The following is a 25,048-nucleotide window of genomic DNA, read 5'->3' as shown; positions in this document are numbered from 1 at the left end:
TTCGGATTGATGTCTTTTGACCCGTCAATCCGAATACCTGATGTGCAAAACGACCTACTGTGTCATTTTCTGGGAAAAAAAACTAATTTGGAAAAAAATGTAAATAATGGTATAACTGTTTAAATAATGAAAAGATAAATTATAAAGAAAAATAGTTAACGTCACGTGATTGTGGATTCACTTATTTTTACTCCTAAATCCTATTTTCACGATTATTTGGTGAATAAATATGAAAGTACAACTAATTAACGAGTAAATACTTTTTCTATATACTATATTTTTGTACAAAAAAGTCGGGTAACTCATACTGATACAACAAACCAACATCACACTCCACCAACATTTTAGCCACTTTTACAATCTCCACACAAATATTCACAAATCCTCCAAAAAAAAAAAGTTAGTATAAAAAATCCTTTACATATATTTCTCCCCACCACGTCCACTTCTACTTATAACTGTCTTCGTATACACTCGATGTCTCCTCTCCCTCCCATAAATCACCCAGAAAACCAGCGACAACATCACGGCCAACGACACCATCAGCAGCCCAACGTAGATCCAGTTCAGGTAGCGGCACAGCCCCGGACAGTGATCCCGGGAGATGTCCGTGAAAGTTTGCCGGACGAAAGTACAGTCTTGAAGATCCACCAAGAATGGCCCATAAAGGTACAAAGAATAGCTCAGCTCTATTCCGGCAGACATTTGGCTGAACGATTCCGGTGTAAGGCGGCCGGTGGTGGTGCACGCTCCGGAGGGTGAAACTTGACAAACGAATTTACTGTATACGTGTGAGCCATCGCTCAATGGAACTTCACCGGAGTCACATTTCCGATCAGTGAGGTCGGAGTTGAACGGGTTGCAAAGGGTAGGCATCGGCGGACCAGACTGGTTGTAGTACAGCGGCGCAAAATTCGCCGGAAAGTTGCCGTTTGTGACGTTTCTGACGGCTTGGTTGATCACTGTTACGAGCTGAGACGTGACTTCTTTGGTTCTCTTTTCGGTTTCTTGAGCTGTTACATTGTCTACACATGGAAGAATATCGTCTAGATTCGTGTGAGCCGTTGGATTCTCGACCCATTGGTTCATCGCCTCACAGCTGTCCGCAGTCACACTGATGAAAGAAAGACGTTAATTCATGAAACCCATGCAAAAGTACAACCATTAATGCATAAGGTACAAGTTGGGAAACTTACTTTTGGAGACAAAGGAATACACCGCAGAGTATAAACGTTATCGTGATAAAAACCCATCCGAATAACACCAATCTGCAACGATTTCAACGCATTTTTTGTTAATAAAACACATCTTTTAAGCTTTAAATTAACATCAGATTCATATTATCATATAACGAAAAAAGCATTACTCACGTGTAAACCATGCATTGCATGCCAAGAATCGAAAAGACTACAACAAAACATTAAAAAAAAAACGTCACGAAAAGTCGAAAACAAATTATGTGAATCAAAGAATTAAGCTTACTGAATCCAAGAAACGTCCATAGCAACATAACAGCAGATATAACAATCAATGCAATGCTCCTACAAGAACACATATACGTGAATATAATTAAAATGTCTGAATGAAAAGAAATTTATTACGATTTTAAGAATTGAAGAAACATACACAGATTCAAGGATATCGTGGATGTCTTCTTTATTCTCTTTCGTTCTTTCTGAAAGTTCAACAGCCGAAGCATTAAGCTTTGTTTGTATCTCATCGATGTCAGCTTGAACATCAACAGGCAAGAACACTTGTGCAACGGCGATTTTCTTAGCGGAAGCAAGATCATCAGAGACGTTTCGAAGCCTCTTTGCAGTTATATCCGCTTGATTCACGATATACCTCAATGTTTTCGTTGTCGTTTGATGGAATTTACCTTGACCCGTGTATAAAACAATGCATCCAACACTGATCGATAATTATTAGAGAAAATCAAAAGATTGTTGAGATATATGGAATTGTAAAATGGAAACGAAAGATTGATTACATTGCCATGATTGTGAAGAGGATTAGAAGAACGAGAGATACGGTGTAGGCTGTTTTTGAATAGCCGTATGATTCTTTCCGGCAACAACAGTAGCAGAGACATATTAGAGATAGGGATAGACCGAAGATCACGAACCAGGCTGCCGCCACCACGAAGAAGGGCGCCGCCGTGAACGCCACCGACTGAATCCGGTCAAGGGTTAGAACAAAAAAGAAACATTTAGGAGGATATTTAATTTCTCTTTCTTGAATTGTTATTAATTAGTATTATATATAAGGATAAGGATCTTCACTTCGCATGCATGTTTACATGAAATCAAGATTCTTAAATAAACCCAAAATATTTATATCATAATGGGATTTTCAATATAATTCTGGATAATGGGAACAAGATTAATGGGTTTTAGTCACCAATTTGGAATTTTTAAAATAACAATCGATTTGATTCGAATAGAAAAACATGAAATTAGAAATATGAATCGCGTAAAAAGGAGATAAAGAATCAAGAAACTTACAGCCCAATAATGGCGTTCTTTGATGTTCCATCCTCCTCTATATTTCTTAAATTTATCAAGAGGATCTTTTCTTGTTGTTCTTTCTTGAGCCAAAACAAGTGATTTATTTCCATTCTTTTGTTCATCACCAAGTAATCTCCTGCTCACCCATGAATTGAATTTTCCTGAAAAATCGAAAGAAAACATTTTTATCCCCTTGAAAAACCCACAAGAAATTTCGTAAATAAAACCGATTATTGGGTGAATCTATGATAAATATAGAACATGATCAAGAAACATATGAAGAACCTGAAGTGGGTGTTGATCGAGAGATTCGATAATGGGATTCTCCATTTGATAAAAGGAAAAAAACGGCAAGAAAAAGAAGAAGAAAAGAGAACGGATATGAAGGTTTTTTTAGCATTATGATTTTAAAAGCTCTGATTTTTTGGGTATGAAGAAGGTGTGCTTTCAAGAACACACTTGAGCCATACAATATATTTGGGGCCGAAATTTCCTCCAACAAATGATTTTTTGTAGGGATTTTAGAAGTAATATATGAAGGTTTTTCCTTCACACACACATTGTGTGTATGAAGGAGAGAGAAATAGAGTGAGAGAGAAGAGAGGGAAGAAACAGTATGGAATTAGAACTGTTCAAATAGTATGTTATGGAGTGAAGAAAGTGTTTGTGACAAAAGTAGTCCCTCAACTTTGAAAGAATGGTAAATTCTTTTTTTGATGTTAGGCTTCTTTTCAATTAAAAACGTTATCGGTTTTTAGGTTTATATATTAATTAAAACATTATAATATAATGAATGGATTGTTATAATAGATAGATATTTCATGTTTGAAATGAAATGAAATATCACAATATGTATATGTAAGTTAGTTATTATTAAAAACACACATATTATTTTTAGTTTAAATAGAAAAACAACATATACTAATATTGTGGTTGTGGGCTTTTGACTGTGGCTCACTGGTTTGTAGCGTTTTGAAATTTTGTTTGGGCCTCAAGAAGTTTCGAACTCTTGCTAATATCATTTTTATTTCTGTTAATTGATTTAGTCGTTGGGCTCAATCTGGATTTCATTATTTAATGACAAATAATATTTTGTAAATTTGATATAAAATGGGTTGGTAATTCTTAAATAGCATCATAAAATCTATTTGTTTATAGTTTTTTTTTTTAAAAATGAAATAGTTTATGAAGTTTAAAGCAATTGAGTATATTTAACAGAACTTTCAATCTCTTGGACCATTTTTTATTTATTTTTGTTTGAATTAACCCATTACACTCGTAAAAGATAAAACTTGATGCATCTAAATAAAACTAGTGATACTTTCATGCTTCGTTCATAATACATGATGCATGTGAATCTTGAGAAACATGTTTTAAATACTGTGGATTTATAGAATTTTATTAAAACATAATTTATAATAGAGTTAGAAGATTTTCTTTATTTATTAAAAGACTATCAAAACTAATCAAATCATTAGTTTCGTTTCCAATTCCTATCATATGTCACTTTTTCGTGTGTGGTACAGAAGTTTGAAACTATAATTTTGGATGAGCCGGAGAGAAGAAAAGTCAAATTGTAACACATTATAAAGATATGGAAATAGCAATCTTTAAAATTTCAACATTATAATGAAATTGACCTCATAATCAAGCGAAGTCTCTAAACTTAAACCGAACAAAACAATCATAAGGGTCATATTCAATATATAAAACTAGAGCATGTTTAATGCAGACTTATTTTAAATGTTTTTTTTTTATTGATTCATCGTTTATTTTCATTTAACATCTTTGGAGTTAGTTGCTTTTTGAGTTTTTGTGTATTTATATTCATCGCTCAATATATATTTAGTCACTTTCTATGTCATTTTTTTTTGTTTGAAATAAATTTTATACAAATATTATACTCTTTTTTAAGAGAACTAAAAACCATAATTTTTGATATATTTTTATTTTTTTTAATATATATAATTTATTAATGTAAATGAAAAACAAAAAAATAAATATATAAAACCAATTTCCGTTGGCCAATCAGGAGAAAAGAGAGACATGAGGAAAAGGAAACCATATGGGGCTAAATCGCACATGTCCAAGATGTAATGTTCCTGGGCACGATTCCTGTTGACTTGGATCTTTGCACCATACGATTCGATATATACATTGAAGCCTTAATACTGTCCCTTTTAATTGGTTTTTCTTTCTCTATCATCTTACTAGTTTCAGTTTAATAAGAAAATGATTTAGTTTTTAAAAAATCATTAATCATTAATAGGTAATATAAGCACGTTAACATCATAAGTATTAAGTTTGTTGATAATCAGGGCCGAAATTTTAATCCATCTTAGATCCGTCCTAATCTGTCGGTAATCTGCCATTACCTTGTAACCGATCTGTCAATATTCGTCGCTTATCTATCCATATCTATTGGTAATATGAAATTTTAGGGGTTCATTTTTAATTTTCGCACATGACCTTTAAAATCAATAGACTGGTAATGTCGATCATAATTACTAGTTACATTACTACAATAATTGTTAAATATAAATTTTTGACATTTTCCACAAATGCTTACACAATACCAACATTAAGATTTTTTTTTTTAATGTTTCATTACTAATTATATTCTCTCACATTTTATCAATATGAAGTATTTAATCAATAATTCCAATGGATCACATGAAAAAACCCTAGAAAATGCAATCATAATCTTTTAGTTGGCTGTTTTATCGTTGACATTGGACTTTTGATTTATGTTGACATATGGAATCATTGGACTTGATAAATATAGCATGGAAGATGCCTCGCTTATGCTTTATACACCATGTATGCGGATTGTTTCAAATTTTCATAATTGAAATTCTTAACTTATTAGAGAAATTAAATATTATCCTACTGTTTGTTCCTACAAATCCTTGTGTAACATTTAATATTCATTTACTGATATTTTAATATACTAATATGATATATGTCATTATTTAATTAGGTAGGAATAGGGCTGACAATTCGCGATACGACCAACGACACGACACGAAATAAATGGGTTTGGGTTGAGTTTTTCAACCCGCCAACCCGTTTATTAAACGGGTCATATATGAGTTTCTCAAAAAATAAACGGGTTGACCTGTGAACCCGTTTATATTTTTAATAAAAACAAATATTTTATTTTTAAATATATTTGTGTATCAAGTATTAATATTTAATAAGTGTTATCTAATATATATATATATATATATATATATATATATATATATATATATATATATATATATATATATATATATATCATTGATTCATAGACCATTTGACTGTTTTGACATTTTGACTCATGGTGGACGGCCTAAAGTCGTAAGTCATAACCTGTAAGGCTAAGTCTATAACCATTTTGCCCATTTTCCCTAAATAATAATCTCAAAATCAAATCAAGTATGAGTGTATCTCCCTTTTCCAAACTTCCAGTCTCCCGGTCTCTCACAGTCCCACTCTCATCTTTGTTACTCTGTGATCGAAATCAGGTATCGAAATGGTGTTGGAGAATTGACTTTGTTTTTTTGGAGAAAAAAAATGGGAATTGTGGCTATTACTTTAGCACTTGAATTATCTATGTTTGTATTAATGTTTAATTTGAACATGTTTCTATGAATGTTTTTAATTTTCATTAGGATGTTTAAGACTTAATGTCTAAAATTTGGATATACTTGCATCAACGATCAATAACTTATTCATGTTTAATTGTTAATTTTATTTATGGAATCTAACTTACGAACCCAAATCTGACCCACGAACCCGCCAACCTGTGAACCCGTATAAATAAATGGGTTGGCGGGTCATATATGAGTTTATGTTCCAAATCCGTCAACTCGTGTCCCGCCAACTCGCGACTTGTATATTTAAATGGGTTGTGTTTGGGTTGGTATATTTTGACCCGCTAACCCGACAACCAGGGACACGCCAACCTGAATACGACACGATTGTCAGACCTAGGCAGGAAAAGTTTTAGGAACAAGAGTAGAAGAATAATTAATTTCTCTATTTTTAATGATATTTGGCTTCGTCAAGATAGCAGTTTAGGTAAACTCCAAGTGAAAGAACCAAAGAAGGAAGTGATGCCTGAAATTACAATAATGGACTTTAATTGGATTTAGAGTAGGTCATCATGCGATATAGATTAGACGATTTTTAGAATTTTCAAGCTTGTGCAAAGATGATTTTTGGGCTTTATTACGTATTACCTTTAATAGTTCCATGTAACTAAAAAAAGATTACAAAGATATAGTAACTTCTTATGCAAGCAACGATCTCCTATTATTCTAACACGAACCATATATAAGATCATAGATGGAAAGTGAGATACCACGCATTGGTCATACTGTTACACCATAACGACACAAGAATTAAACAACTTATGATGAACTGTAGTCTTGCAACTTTTACGAAAAACAACAACACACGTCAATTTATATACTATCCAAAGTCCAAACTATTTTATAATATTGGAAGTTGGAAATCTTTAAATAACATTGTTCTTGTAAGTAACGTCCCTATATTTTTGTAACAGCATGCAACCTGTCCAATAGGCGATACTCCGATTGCAATACTATTTCACCCACTCATTTATCTTATAAATTTTACTTATCATGCCGATGAAGGAATCCCAAGAATTTGATGGATTTGGAATTTCAAAACCTTAAAAATCCTTTGTCTGGACTCTGGATCAAATATGTGAAAAGTTTTAAAATTCTAATATTTCCTTAAAAATCCAACTATAATGGAGTCTAAAAATCCTCGATGTGGTTTCAATTAACAAATATAGTATGTAATTTTGATTTACAAGAATTTTTTTTATTATTATTTCAAATTTTCTTTCACTACCGTCTAAGTTGGGGACAGTGTAAGCGCCTTTTATCTTCAAATGTTGGCTCCGCCCCTACGAGATAGGTCAAAAAACGTCATTGGCATAGGTGTCGTCAGAACAGGTATCCACTATGCTGACGACATATCGTCAGGAATGATTTTAAAAAAAAAGTTTTATTAATTACCTGTGGTAACGACAAGCCGTTGGGATAGGTGAAACCTATAACGATGGCATGTTGACGATATAGATACCACATATATCGACGACTTGTCGTCGCCATACCTATAGCAACGACATGTCGTCGTCATAGGTTTTTCATCGTTGTCAATCAAACACCTACTGCGACGACTAGTCGTTGGGATAGCCAACGATGTTTTTTTAGTTTATACAAATTCTATACATTTACCATTCCTGCATTTTTAATAAATCTCAACATTTTGTAGCATATATAAATTGAGATACAGTAAGTAACTAGCTACCATTGTTTAAATTTAAAACATCAAATTCAAGTTTAATATTATACACCAAATATGATACAATAAAAAATTAACATTATTCAAAATAACACATCCATCAACCATCATTATCATATTCTTCTTCTTATCATTTCATCCTCTCGGGCTCGACATTTTGTTGAGAGGTATTCATTGTGAGGTACTTCCTTGTGTGTTGGAGTTGAATAAAAAGCTTGGAAATGGTGATGGTTGGAAGTTAGGAATATATGTCGCCAATGATGTCGAAATCGTTTTGCATTTTCTCATATTTTTCTTGAATATTCTCTTAAAAAAACAATAAACATACGACAGTTTAAATAAACAGCTAAATTTAGACATTAAAATGATGATGATAATAATAATAATAATAATAATAATAATAATAATAATATACCTTAAGCAAAAAACTATAACTAATAATAGTAACACATTTAAACAACGTTTAATTTCGTTTATCACTTACCAAATCTTCTTGTGCTCGACTTGTACACCAACCTGAGCTTTCTTTGTAGCGCATCTGTCTCCAACCATCAATATGTGGCGGTTTCAATCATAGTTTATCCTATAATAAGTCAAAAATAATAAATATATTTATACAAGTGTTAATAACAATTTTAAATAATACTAATGTAAGATCCTAAAATTTAAGACAAGGTTCTTAAATTAATAAAGTAAATAACTAGTGGATGATTTATTTAAATAAATCATTAAGGAATAATCATAATATAAGTCAATATGCAGTTTAGAAAGTTAGAAGTAGAAATAATAACATTTTAAAAGTTAAAGGGACAAAAGTGTCAAGTTGGCAAAGTGAATTGACCAAAGGGTTGACTTAATCAATGAGATGGATTAAAAAAGTTATTTAGTGTATGTGGTAGGACTTCTTATGTCAAAATATAAGTTCAAATCACAAATATTGAGGTTTGTTGAATTTTGGCCAAAATTGGCAAATTAGAGGGATCATATGTGTAAAATTGAGGGAAATAAGAGGAGTCTTCACTTATGTATCCATATGAACGAAAACTTAAGCTTGAGAGCTCTCAAAAGTGGTGATTTCATACCTCCTTCATAACTAGGATTCAAACCAAACAAGTTTTGATGCATTGGATCTTCCTTTTGCTCCATTTTCGAATTTATGGTTTGGGGAAAACCCGAATGTCAAAATTAGTATGATTCCTTAATTAGGGTTTTGGTTTCTAACCTCTATTGAGTTGTTGTGATGATCCAAATCTCAATCTACTCATCCCATTGATGGATTTGAGGATTTAGGTGAAAACCCTCATGACCCCTAGAAATCCAAATTAGTGATTTCTTATTTATATGTTAATTGGAATAGATTCTATGACCTAGATGTTTGTAACATCCAGTTTCAAGAAGTTTCTTATTCCATGATTATAGACAATAAATGGATAAAGTAAAAGCCTTAGCCTTCAAAGGAATGTGGTTTAGACCTTCTAGATGATGATAATGTTGGATAAATGATTAAAGCCTTGGTTTGTGTCTTGGAGCTGAAGGGTAAAATGTGAAAAATGTTGTTTCAAACTTCTTTTATGAATTAAGGATTTTAGTTGGATGTGATTTAAGTAAAAATCAATTATATAGGCTTGTGGGGCTCGTCAATGCCTTTTCATGCATACAAAAAATGCCAAAAATGGAGTTGAAATGAAGAAGTTATGATTGTTTGAAGTTGGAGTGAAATTTGATGAAAATCTGTTCTTACAAGGTGAGAAGTAACTCTCACGACGTGAGAGTCCTCACAAGATGAGAATATATTCTCACGACATGAGAACTAAGCAGCCCAAAGCCCACTAAACTTTTAGGGTTTTCAAGGTATTTAAAGGTAAAGATTCATGTTTTAGGGTATTTTCTTAGCCTCCATCATATCTAGAACCGCTTGGGAGAAACCCTAACCTCCATTTTCAAGATTTGAGCCTCCACTCTTGTGACAACCCGGAATTTTCATTCGGTCAAACCATAAAAGTCAATCACTTCATATTATAAGTCAAGTTCACTTTTACTTGTTTTTAGGAAATTAAAGTTCGTTTGATTATTTTAATAATTAATCTTTAAACGAACGGGTGAACGGATAGGCCGTCTCGGGTCTTGAAATTTCTAAACCGCAAATACCACGTAGCTTAGAAGTTCACGGCCAAACTTTTATGTTTGGGCCGTAAACTCCCTCAAAAACAGTAAACTCGTGCCTTAAGCATTAGTTTACTCCCCAAAGTAGGACACTTTTCATTTTCTCCCTAAAAGAGTAAACTCAAAACTCTCTCAAATATCATCCCGGTTTTCACCCGATTTCCCGAAAACGTAAGTACTTCTTGGCTTAATTAGTTTTTATATCACAACATCTAGTGATTATACATCCTTTAATCCATCAAATTTCATGTTTTGATTAGATTTCCAAAACACCAAGAACACACACTAGTGTTCTTGGACTTTAAGTTCATTACAAGCTTCCACAAAGTAAGTACTTCTATCCTAGAGTCATTTAAAGCTTGCTATACATATTAATATCAAGGAAAAGTCCCAAGAACACCAAGAACAAGGTGTTCACGGTTTTGGGAGGCTCCCAAAACTGTAAACACCAAATAAAGGGCAAAGTGGTGCTTTAGGGTGTCTAGATGCTTCACAATGCCTAAGGGACTTGTCTAGATCCTTCCTTGATGTGTTTAATCCATGAAAAACACCAAAGTCCATCATTTTTATGTGTTTACGGTTTGGGGATCTCCCAAAACCATAAACACCCCAATGTGGGTGTAAATGGACCATATTCCTTCCTTAGGCCAAAAATCTAACCTATAATTTTACCTTGTTGAGCGAAGGACTTGAAAACATAACAATACCACTTTCCATATGGGTTTACGGTAGTAAACCAGTAAACCCAAAAGGAAATGGCCTTGGGGCCGTAAACTCCTCCAAGGAGTGTAATAATGCCCTAATCCCTTACAAAGGCCTAACCACCAAGTAGAAATGCTTCAAGGGACTTGTAAAACCTCAAAACAACTTATGGTCATAAAGTGTAGAGTTTACGACCGTAAACTCCATGGGTAATGGTCATGAAAACCGTAAACTCCAAAGGAGTTTACCCTTTGACCCCAAACACTCTAGCCTTGACCTACAACAACTTAGATGCCATCCTTAAGGAAAATAACACCTATGTAAGGTGTTTAGCATGTTCTAGGAGGTCTTATCATTACTAATTAGTAGTTTAAAACTAATTGGATACATATATATGTGATTATATGTTAACTAGGATCATAGAGTGTGTTCAAGACTTCACTTGACACCTAGCATCCTACATCTTCAGTTCATCCGTACCACTCACTACAGGTGAGTTCATACCCCTTTAACTAACCTTTGAAATACTTTTAAATGTTTTAAATGCTTTTATGGGGGGGGGGGGTACAAGTTGAATACTTATAGTTATTACATCAATCACATGTGATTAATAACTACAAAACCAATGATTTTCTTACTGTTCAAACTGTTTATCAAACTATTTTGCTTCAAACTGTTTTACAAATTCTTATACTTACCAAATAAATTTACTTAAGCTCTATTATACTTTTATCAATTGCATGTCTTAGTATGTATAGTTATATAAGCAATGTTTAAAAGGCTTAGGAAGGCCTGCCCACCCTATTTCCTTTTCGCGCTTGAGATGTGGTCTGGTGGGATATCGGGTGTCCGTCCGAAGATCGTTTAAATATTAGTTATATATCATGTATACATATATAGTCATAAAAGGTCCTTCCAGTCAATTCAATACCCTTGGGTAGCAAGGGTATACTTCCATGTTCATATGTACAAGTTATATTACTAGTAAACTACAATAGGCGTAGTTTAGGGTTTTACTAAAACTAATACAAGAACAATGAATCATACAAAGTGTCAGTTCATACATGAGTCATAATACATAGTGATGAGAAACAAACATAATACATAGTGATGAGAAACAATCATACAGGCTAGACAGAGGAAGAACACACAATACAGCTAGCACATACATTACATATACATTACATTCAGTTATGTGAGCCATTAAACGGGTCATGGCACTACCTGCCACGACAATTTTTGTATCCAGAATCTCCTTAATTGGGGAGCATATGAGTTTGCGTATAGATCTATATTGGATTAACTATCCTACACCTTGTTGCTCGCTACAGTGGGACTTGCAAGTCTACGGGTGCCAAATGTCATTTCTTACGGCGTCTTACATCATCGTTTTACTATTGAGTCAGTAGCAGGGTACAGGCCGATCACATGGTACTTTAAATAACAATTGGTTTAAGGTAGTTAGTACAGCAGTAGTTACTTACTACATGTGACATCCCCAAAATCTCGGCCAGAAAAGACCGATTTCATTTATGCTTTTTAAAATAATTTCAGAGTAAATCCTTTTTGATTTAAAAGAGTTGCGGAATTTGTTCCCAAAACAAAATATGATAAAATAATAATTATCAAAGCATTTCATCAAGAGATGCATTTTCATTATATAATCAAAACTCTGGATGTCATGTTCCGATACAGACCATAAAGCATAAACGATAACATTACAAGTCATTCAACAAATATATACATATACAGACTTGTAAACAAAACAACTCGATGATTCATCCATCTTATGCCTTTGCGCCACTTCCTGTAATACAATTAAAATTGAGTGGGTCAGGCTTGGGAGCCTGGTGAGCATATAGGGTTTTCAACCCACAATAGATAATTATATTTAATTTCACCAACCAACAACAACCCGATTACTCATTCTCGTTATCCTCACTTTACGTCCCTAAAACAACATCTATCTCAGGGGACCTAATCTAGGATTTTCATCGGGACGTACATTACTGCTAAGGGGTTTCCTCAACAATAGATGTCCTAAAGGCAACCATGAGGAGGATAGAGTACACCGGTGAACACATCGTTCACAACACCTACAGGTTATGAACCTGCTAGTGTTCCACTGGACTATCTAGAAAGAGTCTGTGGTCGTTATCCATACTCCGTTGAATAACTAGATCAACAACAACAACATCGAGGCCTCTCATCTGTTTATTACACACCAACTATCTACCAATGTTCTACCCACCATATTAGTAGATAAAAATATATATTTTTATACATAGTTTAAAACCTATATAACATTTTCATTCAATACATATTCCACATAACAGATGAGGCACACCCACATAACACGTATTTCATAGAGAACAAATCGGATCTATGAGATAGAAGAAAGTGAATATACATTCACACACATAACAACAAAATTATACACATAACACATATTTCGTATATAAATACTTCATAATTATGCGTTAGAAGAAAGTAATTACACACTCACTTGATTAGAAGATGATCGGACAGCACTACGGCTCGCAGAAGTAGTATTCTCCATAGATCTGGAAGATCTTCACAAAAACTGGGCTCCTCGCGGGCAGAGCTTCGGCTCGGGAATAACGCTCTTCGGGATTCTCGAGGATTCGGATCTTGCTTCGGGGCTCGGGAATATTACCGGGGCTTTGGGGTATAAATGGCATGCTAAACGATGCAAAACGGGAGAGAGAGAGAGAGAAAAGAGAAAAAGAGCAAAAGAACTCGGCAGCCTCGCATCCTATTTATAGGAGGCTGGAGCCTCGCAGTACGCTAGACGTACAGGCGTACGCGGGACGTACGTGTCCGAATTCGTCATTGCTTACGTATCCGAAGAACTCGAGTGCGAGGGACGTCACGCTTCGCTGTACGCTGGGCGTACAGCAGTACGCTGGGCATACTTCGGATGAGTCCGCTGATTCCTCTTCGGATAATGCCAAGATTTAGAATTAAAATTAATTATTAAATATTTAATAAACTTTGAAAATTCGTATCTCCCTCATACAAACTCCGTTTTCGACGTTCTTTATATCCACGCGTAGGTGAGACTACGCTCTACAACTTTCGTTTAGACTCCGTCGGCTAATTTTGAATTTATTTTTATTATTTATTTTTAGAAGGTCGGGACAGAAAAACTTCGTTATAAATTCATAACTTCTTCGTCCGACGTCCGTTCTTGCCTAACTTTTCATCGTTTCGCTACTAACAACGAGATCTTCAATTCTCATTTAGATTGTTTCGGCTAAAAACCGCTTTATCTCAAATCAAGTATTCGGGCTGCACATCGCTAAGTCGAAACTTCAGAAAATCATAACTTCCTCATACGAAGTCAGATTTGGGCGTTCTATATATATTCGGAAACCTCGTTTCAACTACTACAACATTATCCAAAGATATCAAATTTATTTTACATTTAAATTTTGACGCTCATTTTATTCTTAATTAATCATATCACATAATTAAGCAATTAAGCACAAAACACATAATACTCAAATAATACACTTCTATTATTTCAAAACGGGTTACAAAGGTTAACCTAGACTATTATATCAACATTAATGACAAGCCCAGAAACACAGACGTTACACTACAACACTACAGTACTATAATATTTATCCCATTACATTCACTTCGTGAACATTCACACGATGCATGGTAATGTAAAAACTATATTTTTGGTTAATGATAGTCGGATTTGGGAAAATACACACTCTTACAAGAGACACACACAGTTACTAGATGCCTTGGTAGAAGGCTACTCTTAGTAGGAAACATAGGGTTTTCTAGGATAGTTCAAACAAACATAAACTTTACAAAACTTATACATTACATCTTACAAACATCTTACAAATGCTTTCATACGAACTAAGACACTAATATACTTATGATCTCACCAGCTTTAAGCTGATACTCGCTTTCAAAATAACTTGTATTCTCAGGTCACCACTAGACAGGTACAGGTTCTAGGCTTTTGAGAAGATGGAGTTCGTTCAAGACTCATCTTTTATTTTGATATGTATATTTTTGGTGTCTATATAGCTTGACAGAACACATATGTAACAAATTATATTATTAATGCAACGGATGATGTTGTTGCTTGTTTACTGTTATTCATTGTTGTGATACTGTACATGACGTCCTCCGCCCCAGAATGTTTCCACCATTCATGGTTTTGGGGTGTGACAAATCTCCTCTCTTATCTATTTTTGGAGTTTTTTTGTGGTTTTGGAGCAATGTTTTCATGCAAGATTGATCCTTGAAGCTTGGTAATTGAAGATTTCAACTTTCATCTACCTTCTAAGCCTTTGTAAGTTATAAAGTTCCAAGTTTTATTGCATTTCATCTTTGTATCTAAGTGTATTTGGTGTTTTGGTCCATTTTAATGAGTTTTTATTGAGAGTTGGGAATAAAGTTTTCAACTTTATTACTCTCCAAGATCCCAAGAACATTGTATGTTTTAGATCTGGACTCCAACACCTTTTTAATCAATTTAGAATGTTTTGTTGAACCTCATGAACTAGGAAAGTTGTGATCTTTTGTCTTCACTTTCTTGAAGTTATTTTGGTCATTTAGGCCATTTTGGTGTGTTAAAGTTTAGATCTTGAAAGCTTGAGACATTATTATGGATAAAGTTAGAAACTTTATCTATCTAAACATCATATTGATTCAGATCTGAAGTTTGGAGACTTAGATTTAATGAATTTAGCTAAGAAAGATGCATTTTTGGTCCCTTTGAGACTTAAAGACTAGATCTTGGTTGTTTGGACCATCCTAATGGATAAAGTTAGAAACTTTATCCATTATGAAGCTAGAGTAAATTACATAATTGGTCCCTATGGTTTGGTTGAATTTTCAGTTTCGGTCCCTTAGTTTAAAATTTGTTTGGTAACATCCTTGTGGTTTGTGAAAATTGCACTGCAGGTCCTTGGTCAATATAAAAAGACTAAATTACCCTTTATTTTCTTTTTCTTTTAACAATTATATATATAAAGTATGGCTTGGAAATAAACACTCCTTGCATTGAAGATCAACTTTCTAAGCTAGCTCAGTTAGTTGTGATGATCAAATGTGACCAAAGTGTGCAGCCCATGCCTTTTCTTTGTGATTTTTGCGCCCAAAATGGATAACATTCCGATATGTCTCCATATTTACAAGGAGTTGGGAAGAAGTGCAAGAGAAGGGAAGCTACTATTGGTCAAACCAATGAAGTTATGATCAACCTCAATATGATCAATAGTGGGACAACAACCAAGCTTGAGGAAATAACCAATACCAAAACCCATGCCAAGATTGGGGAAATAATCAATACCAACCAACTCCATAGTTCCAACAACCCTATCCTTACCCTCCTCAACAAACTAAAACGCCAAGCATGTCCTTAGAGGACATTGTGGAAAACATTGCCAATTCTACCCAAATTTTCCTGGAAACAACCCAAGCTAGCCACAAAATCTTAGAGCAAAAAATAACACAACTTGCTTAATCAATGAGTATAATGGAAGCTCAAGACAAACTACCATCTGAAGAGATCCCATCACATAGCACATGTTCCACTCCGTTGAAAGATGAGAAATTTTTTGATGGCCCAAGAGTGTTATATGAAGAAGGGGAAGAAGAAGAAGTAGAAGTAGAAAAGGTTGTCAAAGAGGAAGAAGAAATTGAGAAAGCTGATAATGAAAATATAGAGGAAGTGATAGAGGTTAACGAAAGAGAGGTTGAGCCACCTACTACCATTGAGAAACTAACTCCAGTGGTAGAACAACCACAAGAGTCGGGATAAATCTGTCGGACCCTTTAAAGGTTACATATCCTAAGAAAGAAGTCACCCAATCGGTCACCTACTCAACCTGTCAACCACCATGTCAAAGAGTGAAGAGTTAGTCACCATACTAAACAAGTACAAAAGAGAATATGGTTGGATGATTGCTATTATCAAAGGTCTAAGTCCGCTATGGTTCTCCCGTAAAAAGAAAGTCAAATATAAGAAAAGAGGCCCAATGGAGGTGTGGAAATTAAAAAAATGTCAATATGGGACAAATTTTCAAAGTCAATGGACATTATTTGAAGCCTTTCTATGAGGGTTTTGATGCAAATGTCCTAGATGTCATCCGTTTGGATGTCCCATGGTACTAAAGCAACAAAGGGAACTCTTCTTGCCAAAGATGTTAAAGAGGGGCATTTTGGAAAGCACTGTGCTTTCGTCTATTTCTAATTCCAAATAAATTTTTTTATTAAAACCGTTTTTGCAATTTCAAAAGTTTTCATTTTTTAAAAAAAATCCAAGTTCTCCCTCCTTTTAAAGTCAAATTTTGAAGAATTGGAGCTCATTTTGGTCAAGCACGGAAGTTTTGAATTTTTGCACAAAGGGTTTTCCAAATGGTCTGCGTGTGATTTACTCGTCCTTGTATAGTTGATTGCGTGAAAAATAAGGATTCAACAAATTCTCATCTTTACTCATGTGGTCCATGTGTACTCCTAACCCATCCACATGCCCTGCAATCCGTCTGCTTTTCTTATACTCGTCCGTGTAACTCATCCGCGTCCAAATATTGAATTCAGTTTCCTTGTAGCCAATCACACACTGTTTGTGAGGATTTACACGTTGTCCATGTGGATTCGTTGAATAGCTTTGACCAGCTTTAACTTCTATTGACTTGTTGACCAAATAAGTTCAGTGATTTGCAACGCTTCTTCTTCATTAGCCTGTTGTTTGTTTCCTTCCCTCTATGCATTCTTTCTCTCTCAAGAAACCGTTAAACCAAACCCTCCACCCATTCATCCCTATCCCCCTCCACCTTAACCTTACACTTACCCTTACCCACAATACTAACACCCCTATCCTCCTCCCAACCCCCGATTTAGGTACTTCGCTCTTCCCCCAAGCATTGAGGACAATGCTTATTTCTAAGCTTGGGTTTGGGTATTCTTTTTTGCTTTTGCTTTTGCTTTTGCTTTTGCTTTTTCATGTATTTTTAGGTTGCATAACATTTTAGTCTTTAGCTAATTCGCATCTATTTTTTATTCATTTTATAAAAACCCCAAAAATATTTTGTTAATAACATTTAGTTTAGTACATTAGCATACATGCATTTTGTTATCTGCTTATTCTCATCTATTGGATGTCATGGAAAAGGGTCATAAGTATTGAATCATAGATTGGTCTTGGGTTTTGTTGTGGAATTGCTTGTGTTCGAAAAGTGGGATACATTTCGATCCTAAAAGATCACTTTTTGAACTGCTAGTGTGGGGTTCAGATGCATGTAGCTTGATTGGGTCTAGGTGGGGATGGAAGTTGTCAGCTAGAAAGATGCGTGCAGGTAAAGATTAGCCCAGTAAGGTATTTTGAATATCTTGAAGAATCGCGTCTCGATTTTGGGGGACATACCCTTTAGTACTCCCTAGTCACGCCTGAGCCTTACGAAGTTAGATTCTCACCACCTTTTTAGGCTAGGAAATTTTTCTGGGGGTCTAGAATAGATAGTTAGTTAGGATTGTTCGTTGCACCTTATGTTGATGAACTTTGAGATAGGTCCCCCAATTCATATTTTTGGGACCACAAACTTTTTTTGTAACACCCATTCTTGAGTCATTCCTTACCATTTTTAGTAGATCTTGACACATTGTCAATGATCATTAGGTATTAATTTCTAGCCTCTACCTATGGTGCAATCTCTAAGCCATGAAGAAAACAAACAAAAATGAAGAAAATTGAAAAGCAATGCTACAAAAAAAGGAAGTAATAAAAGAAGAAGACTCAAAGAAACAACAAAAATTAGAAAAATTGAAGAAAAGAAGCAACACAAAAGAAGAATAAGAGATCAAGTGAAGATTCAAGCTCATGTCCTCTCCTTCAAAAAAAAATAGGAGAGAAAGAAATAAAAGACGATGACAAAAGACAAAAGACCGAAAGAAGAAGTTCAATATTGAAGACTTGGGTTGTCTTGCGTCTAGTTCTTAGATTGAGTCGTTTTTATTTTGTTTTATGATATTTATGATTTTGGTGAGAAAATGCTATGAAAGTGAGACGGTAGATCGTAAAGGATAGTAAAAGGGAAAAACCTTCGAAGCCAGATGTTTTCCCGGAGGCCGTGCTGCAAAAACCCTATCATAAATAAAGTGCCCCTATTTCTTTCATGCACTATGGTCTGTATTGGTGAATTTAAAGTTCCCCTATTGGGTGAATCCCTTGTTTCCTTTATCTAGCACGTTCGGATAGGTGCCACCTTCAGAGGAAATCTATTCGCCCATTAAATGGTTCAGGAATGTGGTTTATGGCCCTAAAGTGGGGAACACTCAAAAGACACGTAGGGTCCATGCAAGGTTGAATCTGACCATGTTGATTGATCTTGACTAGGTTCTGTGTTTCTGTCGTTTCTTTTCTATTTTTAGGATAGTTCATCACAAGTTCATTTTAGTCTTGTCTTACTTGAGGACAAGTAAGGTTTAATCTTGGGGTGATTTGATAGCTTCATTTTACTACTTATTTTCCTAGTTTATTTTTGTTTATTCCATCTCATTTTAGTTAATATTCATACATATTTTCTCTTTTATTATTTTCATAATTATCGGACACTTTCTAGTCTTTTGAGCTTAATTGCAAGATTTTTTTCGAAGACTGTTCAACATGGAGGAATACGGAACCTTTGGAAGCTTGCAGTTTACTTGTGGGCTTGAAGTGTTGCAATTGGGCTTATTGTCAACATGACGATGGAGCAAGTTGGACTTAATCTTGGTTGAAGAATAATGATGATGTGAAGAGAATTTGAGCTATAGAAGATCAAAGAGCAATGGGAAAACTTGAAGATGATTATAAGGCAAATAAATTGGGGTAACTGTAGTTTTGCATGTGGGCTGGACCAAGGAATGGAGGAGTGAAATAGAAGACTAATCAAATTGGCCAAATAGCCCACTCAGCAACATCCATACGGTCCGCGTGGATTTACAAAATGTCTGCGTGCAGTGTGCGGTGAAGAAACCGGGTTTTGTGCTTTTGTCTCTATTTTGAGATGATTGGTGGTTCACTTTTCATAGAACTTTAGATCCGGTTTTTTCACAATTTCTCTTAAGTTTTGAGCTTAAAGAACACCAAGAACATTTTGAAGAACATCATCTTTTCACTCTTAAATCTTGTTACATGTTTGGTTAAATCTATTTTTATTTTAGTTTCTTGAGTTTAACGATGCTAGGCCAATCTTCTTTTGGTTGACTTGGATGTAATTTCTTGAATGATTTGGTTATTTTGAAGAACTCCATGAATTTGTATTGAGTATCTATGATTATATTTTCTATGAAAACTTCCATGATGTTTATATATATCTAGTCATGAATATTGATATGTGAATGTTACTTTTTTTGGTTAAATTCTTTTCTAATTAATGGGTTCAATTTAACAAGCAACAATTATTTTAAATGTTTGTTTTCATTTCATTTAGCTAAGAAAATATTTTCTCCATAGTTCTAATGAAATCAATAGACTACTCTTTGGATTTGGTGACTCTGAAAACCTAATGCTAATTGATTTTCACAAAATTATATGTTTTATTAGTTTTGTGACTTTATTTAGGAAATGTGCTATGAGCTTCTCTAATCATTTTAATACAAAAGAAGAGTTGAGGCAAGTTATGCTTATAAATTGCTATAGCCAAGTTAGATTATAAACACAAGTATTGCACCTTAGTATTCTCATAATTATTTAACCAAATACTCAAGTAATGAAAGTCCAAAGTCAACCATCTTTCTCTTATTGATTTTACATCAAACTTTGCTTTTGTTGCATTGTATTTTTAAATCTTAGTGTAATTTTAGTTTTCTTTTAAACATCTCAAAAGATCAAAATCCCCCAATTTTATTTTATTTTAGTTTTACAAGTATTTGTATAATAATATGTTTTATAGAAGTAACAAATTGAATTAATCTCCGTGGATACATTCCTTTACTAATATACACTATTTTAGTGTGTAATATTAAGAGTATTTATTTTCTTGGTCTCAACAACCACCAACTATATATAACCGTAATTTATGAAATAAAAATTATATTATACATATGTAAACCTAATTTAGGAAACAATAAAAATTTATTTATTAGTTTTTTTAATATATAATATAATCCAAACTCAACTTAAACTTCTTGTTTTATGATATTATACATTATAATTGTTTTTTATAATATCTTATTTACTTGAAATATTTTTAAAAAATTGCTTTTAACAAAAAAATTGCTAAATTTGTCTTGTTGGCCTGCAAACATTTTTTTTGTGCGTCTAGCAGGTTTTAAAATTGTCATATTGTTATTTTGGTCTATTTTGGTTCTTGTATTTTATCTTCCAAAAATTTTATTTTCATTTATTATTTGTATTAATGGTGTTTGGACCAACATATATTACATGCATTGAACTTATAACTTTCTAAATCAATTTTACAATATTGTAAGTAAATAAGAATTAATTTTTATAATTTTCTTAACGAAGACCATATGAACTAGAGGTGTGCACGGTGCGGTTTGATGCAGTTCAAAGTCAAAACCGCAAACCGCACCGCATATGCGGTTTGAATATTTTTGAAACCGCAAACCGCATCACAAATGTTCAAAACCGCGTTATGCGGTGCGGTTTGATGCGGGCGGTTTATGCGGATTGATGAGTTGTTCAACATTAAATCTATCAAAAAACCAAAAAACTGACCCGGTTAAAAAAATTGATTGCTTTTATTTTATAAAAACAAATACAATTTTCAAGTTAAATCGTTTTTAATAAATTGTGATTCATGCTACTATAGTTTTGTAGGTGTCACTGTTATTGCTTTATATTGACGTTATAGTTGCTATATTCTTGTAAACTGTGGGATCTTGATCTAATAGTGATTTAATGTTACGTTATAGATATTTAATTATTGTCAGAAATATATTTAAATACATTATTTCTAAATCGGGATTTGAAGTTATAACAAAGTAAAGAAAAATATATATATATATATATATATATATATATATATATATATATATATATATATATATATATATATATATATATATATATAAACATGCGGTGCGGTGCGGTTTGAACCGCGATTTTATAAATACAAACCGCAAACCACACCGCATAGTACGGTTTGATAAAATGACGAACCGCAAACCGCACCACGAAATTCTAAACCGTATTATGCGGTGCGGTTTGGTGCGGTGCGGGCTGTTTGGGCGGTTTGTACGGTTTTTTTACACACCCCTAATATGAACAATATAAAAAATACTGATAAATATGTTAGTTTATATAAATTAACACCTTTAAATACTATGATTATCTCTTTTTCGTTCTATACAAAAATATGCATCTAAAAATGAAGGTTTGTATATTCTTAGTAATTTTTTTTCCATATTATCGTTCAAACTCTTATCTACATATGAACTATATATAATAAAAACAATTAAGTATCATAGATGAAAAAACTTTTGGTTTATAGTAATTGAAAGTTAATATATAAGTTAAAAAGTTAATATATGAATTAAAAACTTTTTATGACAAAGATTAATTAGTTGAAAGTTAAAAATTTGTTAAAGTTTGAAATGAATATGAAGTAAGAAAAATGATTATCTTGAACATATTGATTTAAAATAACATCTTTCATAAAATGTAAAAATTTATCTCTATCTCTAAATATTATTAAAAGAGAAACCTTATGGCATCATCTAAAGCAATCTGGACCGTTGATTGTGTTTTCTTTAGAGATTTTACACCCTTATATCAATTTGCTTACGTCACCTTGATCAAACAAGAAATCAACACGTTATATTAGGAAATTAAATGTAGGAATTGAATGAAAATCATACTTGATTTCTTTCCAAACTTACAACTACAAAATTGGTTCCTTATTAATGTAAACCTTAAATTTAGGCTCTATTTCCAATTAAAATTACTTTCCAAATTATATTATATGTTGAAATCTCGGAAACTATTAATTTTAAATTTCAAAAGTTTTGGATATTTTTATGAACCACTACACTTTCAAGCATGATATCTTATATTTTAAGTTTAAATGAGATTTTAATTGATTACCTGCTAATTTTCATCATATTGACTTTTATATATATTTCAAACCTTTTTAATAATCGATTTACACAAACATTATGTCATAATTCCCACGTAAAAAACAAATCTCTAAATATTATTAAAAGAGAAACCTTATGACATCATCTAAAACAATCTGCACCGTTGATTGTGTTTTCTTCATAGGTTTTACACTCTTAGATCAATTTACTTACGTTACCTTGATCAAACAAGAAGTCAATCCATTATATTAGGACATTAAATGTAGGAATTGAATGAAAATGATACTTGAATTCTTTCCAAACTTACAACTACAAAATTGGTTCCTTTTTAATGTAAACCTTAAATTTAGGCTCTATTTCCATTTAAAATTGCTTTCCAAATACATTATATGTTGAAATCTCGGAAACTATTAATTTCAAATTTCAAAAGTTTCGGATATTTTTATGAACCAATACACTTTCAAGCATGATATCTTCTATTTTAAGTTTAAATGAGATTTCAATTGATTACCTGCTAATTTTCATCATATTGACTTGTATATATATTTCAAACCTTTTTTAATAATCGATTTACAGAAACATTATGTCATAATTCTCACGTAGAAAACAAATGCAAGAAAACTTCAACCTTCCCATCAGTCTGATTAGTCGAATAAATGTATGTATTTCTTCCTTAAATCATTTTAATCTGTAAGTTTGATATTGTTTTCGAAATTATATGTTTTTATTCATTCGTATGGTTCTTTGTTGAATACTTATAATTTGGATGTATAATGTTGTTTTTGAAATTTTTTTTTGATGTTGTGTTCGGTTCTTGGTTCCATCTTTTTAATCGGTAACTATGATCCTATTTTCGATAACAGTAAACTCAATGTTAAAATTGGATGTTATATATAATGAAATTATGATGTTACATGTGTGTGTATACCTTTGTAAAAAATCAATAGACAAGACAAGAGATGACATGACATAATATTACAGATGGGTTGTACAAAAGACATGAACGCCCTCATTAGAAAGTTTTTTTTATGTCTCCGGTAGTAACAGAATAAGAATAAGAAATATACCTTCTCAACAATTGATGTGAGCTTTAAAGTTAAATATAAGCATGTAGTGAAAGATGAAAATAGGCTCCCGTATTCTTTTTTCAAAAAGAATCGGTACCATACATGGGCAGGTACGAATGCACGGTATAATAGAAGTGTGCACTAAACTAGAGTCAGCATTTGACCCTGAAATACCAAAAACAGCCCTCAGAACCTTCTGAAAAAAAATCAGGTATACTCAAGGACCAAAAATATAATCTACTCTAAACTTAAGTAAAAAAAAGAAAAAAAAAAGAAAAATATAAATTTTGTTGTTATGCTATATGTTTTTTAGTTTTGGTTCAAAGACAAAATGGTGATTTAAAAAAAAAAAACTAATAGTTAGGCTGTTAACTTAGGCAATCACAAAAGTTTTATGAAACAGTGAAACAAGGTCCAAAAACTACAACCTGATTCTTGTAGGAACCAAAACCAAAAAAAATCAACTAAACACAAGGACCAAATATGTAAATCACTAAAAATAAATGAAAAAAACTTTTGTTTATACTGAATGCAAGGTATAATAGAAGTGTGCACTCAACTAGAGTCATCATTCGACCCTGAAATACCAAAAACGCCCCTCAGAACCTTCTAAAATAAAATCAGGTATACTCAAGGACCAAAAATGTAATCTACTCTAAACTTAAGTGAAATATATATATATATATATATATATATATATATATATATATATATATATATATATATAAATTTTGTTTTTATGCTATATGTTTTTTAGTTTTGGTTCAAAGGCAAAATGATGATTTAAAAAAATAGTTAGGCTGTTAACTTAGGCAATCATAAAAGTTTTATGAAACAGTGAAACAAGGTCCAAAAACTACAACCTGATTCTTTTAGGGACCAAAACCAAAAAAACCCAACTAAATACATGGACCAAATATGTAAATCACTAAAAATAAATGAAAAAAACTTTTGTTTATACTGATCCCCCCCCCTCCCCCCCGTTTTGAGGTCATGGTGGTAGATTGAGCTTCATCACTTCTGCCCTTAATTTGCTCTTTGCTTTATAGTAAGGAATGTTCTTCATAACTTCTGCCCTTAATTTGCTCTTTGCTTTATAGTAAGGAATGTTCTTTACTACCACTGGATCATTTTTTGTCATCTTCTCCAACAAACTTTGAATTTCCCGATGATCTTGTTCCATAATTTGCGAAAAAGAAACATTGAATA

At 32.9% G+C, this 25,048-nt stretch overlaps 1 protein-coding gene across 1 annotated transcript; it reads right to left on the bottom strand.

The window, feature by feature from the left end:
- Positions 1 to 245: 245 nt before the first annotated feature.
- On the bottom strand, positions 246 to 3,106 carry LOC111895222 (uncharacterized). The gene is made up of 8 exons (XM_023891327.2): positions 2,793 to 3,106; positions 2,505 to 2,668; positions 1,991 to 2,172; positions 1,627 to 1,911; positions 1,483 to 1,541; positions 1,371 to 1,407; positions 1,197 to 1,268; positions 246 to 1,114 (listed from the first exon to the last, which is right to left on the bottom strand). Exons 1-8 carry the CDS (start codon positions 2,905 to 2,907, stop codon positions 418 to 420), a joined length of 1,611 nt encoding a protein of 536 aa, XP_023747095.1. The 5' UTR covers positions 2,908 to 3,106; the 3' UTR covers positions 246 to 417.
- Between the last annotated feature and the right edge of the window lie 21,942 nt (positions 3,107 to 25,048).

Source organism: Lactuca sativa, chromosome 6 (genome assembly GCF_002870075.4).
Source record: "Lactuca sativa cultivar Salinas chromosome 6, Lsat_Salinas_v11, whole genome shotgun sequence".
In the NCBI taxonomy this organism is placed as follows: Eukaryota; Viridiplantae; Streptophyta; class Magnoliopsida; order Asterales; family Asteraceae; genus Lactuca; species Lactuca sativa.
The sequence above is the reverse complement of the archived record's forward strand: the minus strand, read 5'-3'. Positions and strand labels throughout refer to the sequence as shown.

Excerpts from the sequence above, each read along its gene's own strand:
- LOC111895222 (XM_023891327.2), bottom strand. The coding sequence starts at position 2,907 with ATGCTAAAAAAACCTTCATATCCGTTCTCTTTTCTTCTTCTTTTTCTT. Across the intron at positions 2,173-2,504 it reads AAGAACGCCATTATTGGGCT|TCGGTGGCGTTCACGGCGGC; the intron begins GTAAGTTTCTTG and ends GACCGGATTCAG. Across the intron at positions 1,542-1,626 it reads CACGATATCCTTGAATCTGT|GAGCATTGCATTGATTGTTA; the intron begins GTATGTTTCTTC and ends GTGTTCTTGTAG.